At 44.3% G+C, this 2,652-nt stretch overlaps 1 protein-coding gene across 7 annotated transcripts in view; it reads left to right on the top strand.

Moving 5' to 3' along the window:
- The window catches only part of Kiaa1257 (KIAA1257 ortholog), a 61,727-nt gene that overhangs the window by 30,331 nt on the left and 28,744 nt on the right, over positions 1-2,652 (top strand). For all 7 annotated transcript variants that reach the window (XR_004122155.1, XM_031382470.1, XM_031382471.1 and 4 more), the window contains one exon: positions 1,738-1,922. Coding sequence is in view for 6 of the 7 variants with exons in the window: in XM_031382470.1 (XP_031238330.1) it covers positions 1,738-1,922 (185 nt within the window). In the remaining variant the exon portion in view is untranslated. The remainder of the gene's footprint in view (positions 1-1,737; positions 1,923-2,652) is intronic.

The raw sequence follows: 2,652 nt of genomic DNA, 5'->3' as shown, positions 1-2,652 counted from the left end.
GAGAGAGAGAGACAGAGAGAGAGGAGAGAGAGAGAGAGAGAGACAGAGACAGAGACAGAGAGACAGAGAGACAGAGAGACAGAGACGAGGCGGAGCCAGAGACAGAAACCGAGAGAAAGAGAGAAAACACACCTACACCACATACACATGGGGGGGGGAGAGAACAGGCAAAAAGAGAGCAAGCTTCCTTCTCCCATGATCTTTATATAGGATGCCAGTAGAAGGTGTGGCCCATGTATCTTCCCAGTATAAAGATCAGGATTAGAAGTGGGCCTTCCCACTTCAGATGATTTAATTAAGAAAAGCATCCTGTTGGGTTGTGGTGCACTCTTTTAATCCCAGCACTTAGGAGGCAGAGTTAGGTAGATCTTGGTGAGTTTGAGGCCAGCCTGGTCTACAGAGTGAGTTCCAGGACAGCCAGAGCTACACAGAGAAACCCTGTCTCGAAAAACAATCAAACAAACAAAAAAACAAAACAAAATAACCAATCAACCAACAAAACAAACAAACAATCCCTTCTAGCTGTGCCCAGCCACTTGGATTTTAGTTAATTCCAGATGTAGTCAAGTTGATAACCAAGAATAGCCATTACAAGTCTACTCCTTGTCAACTTGACACACAATCATATTGCCTCATGTCATGTGTAATTTCCAGATGAAAACAATAACTGGGTCCTAATCATGACTAACACAATATGACTATCCCATGTACAGTTGAAAACAGTATATATTTAACTAAGTCATAATTATGCTTAACATGATATAACTATCACACGTACAACTGAAAATGAGTTATATATTTAACTAGGTTATAATTATGCCTAATATAACTATTTCACATAAATTGCAAACATATTACACCTTTAGAATAGGTGGCAGTGCCCCCTTGAGGGGACAAATATCTGTACAAATGCATTCTTAACAAAATACAACAGAAACTCTCATATCAGTTATAATCCTCTTTTCTGCAACTGGTCATGTGACCTTAGATGGTATTATAGCCACCTTCCTCAACTACCCACTCCATATTTCCTCCTTTCTCAGCAAACGCCTCACAGGTCTTGGCTCTCTTCCTGGAAAGTGATCCATACCTTCATTCCTGATGGGTCTGTGGCCTTTGTCATTCTATCTGGATTAGGTTGTTGTAGTTTCCCATTGACTTTAATCACAGAATATAGTAGCCCTACAGGATCTTTCTTACCTCCATTGCAGGAAAGCATCTAATCACCTTGGTACTCTAGATCAGTCACACTCCCTAACACTGCTATTGCTTTCTTAGTCTCTTGGCTTAAGGGCATTAGAAGCCCAACATGGCCTTGGTGGGGGTGTAGGGTACTGTGTGGGTGTGTACGTGTGTGGGTGTGAGTGTGGGTGTAGGGGTCAGGGAGTGTGGGGGTGTGAGGTTTCAGTTTGAGCTTTCAGTTCGACAGAATGTTTGTTGTAGTTTCTAGCAGGAGTGCCAGAATGGTAGTACATCCAAATAGCATTGGATATGGGTTCACCTCATGGAGGGGGCTGTACATCACATCAGATGTTGTTTGGTTATTCCCACAAGCTTTGTGCCAATTGCTGGGTTGGTGTTTACATTTCTCCTTTGTTAGTCTGCAGAGTATCTTCTTGTACCAGAGATGCTAGCACCCCTTGTGGTTATGAATTTATTATCATCAGGTTTAGGATGAGAACCTGCTCCTGACTGCCATGGATAATGGGGGCTAATGCTGCATATGTTTTCTTCTAGGCTGGCAAACGGTCATCTGCCGTGGCAGTGAGAAGTCGGCCAACATTTTAGATTGCCTTTTGACTTTAAAAACAGAAGTTCCTATCATGACTGAACAGCAAAAACAAGACCTGAACCCCATGACCATAAAGATCAGGTGTGCCTCTTGCCTTCCGATCCAGCCTGTATCCATTCATGATCTGGAGGTAAGCATGAACTCCTGCTTTTCCCACTAAGAGCACCTCCTTATCCCACTCAGGTGGCTATCGTGTGGCATCTTTAATCTTTCATGCACTTGATGTGAGAAATATCATCCACAGCTAACCACTTGGGATTCTGTAGGGAGACATGAGAGAGACAAGGCTCCCAAGAGCTGGAGCCCCCAGATCTGAGCTTTCCCATGACTCTCTAAGTGTGCTACGGATGGAGATCACTGGCCTGCTCAGAAGTGTGAGGGCAGCAGCACACAGATGGGACTTACTGCTGTCAACCAACGGGCTCAGCTAGTGTGCATCCAGGAGCTCCGCCTTGCTTCTCTGGATCATCGTTTGGAGGACTGCTTTCCTCTTCCTGTGTTTGTGTGTTCATTGGTTTCTCTGAAGCGTGCATCCCGCCATTACACTTCACATTCTAAAAGTACTTTTATATTTTCTCTATATTTCCTGCTCTCCTACTTGGAAAATTGGTTGGTTGGTGTTGTAGTTTGCTTTCTAGTGCCATGATAAAACATTGAGCAAAACCAACTTGGGGAGGAAAGGGTTTATTCCATCTTATGGGTTAGAGTCCATCTTCACGAGAAGCTAGGGAATCTCAAACCGGAACCCAGAGAAGAAACTAAAGCAGAGACCACAGAGGAACACTGCTTACTGACTTGCTTCCCGTGAGCAATTGCTCAGCCTCCTCCCTCCTTCCCTCCCTCCCTCCCTCCCTCCCTCC

Source organism: Mastomys coucha, unplaced genomic scaffold (genome assembly GCF_008632895.1).
Source record: "Mastomys coucha isolate ucsf_1 unplaced genomic scaffold, UCSF_Mcou_1 pScaffold20, whole genome shotgun sequence".
NCBI classification, from domain to species: Eukaryota; Metazoa; Chordata; class Mammalia; order Rodentia; family Muridae; genus Mastomys; species Mastomys coucha.
Note: the sequence above shows the minus strand (reverse complement) of the source record. Positions and strands in the feature narration are given on the sequence as shown.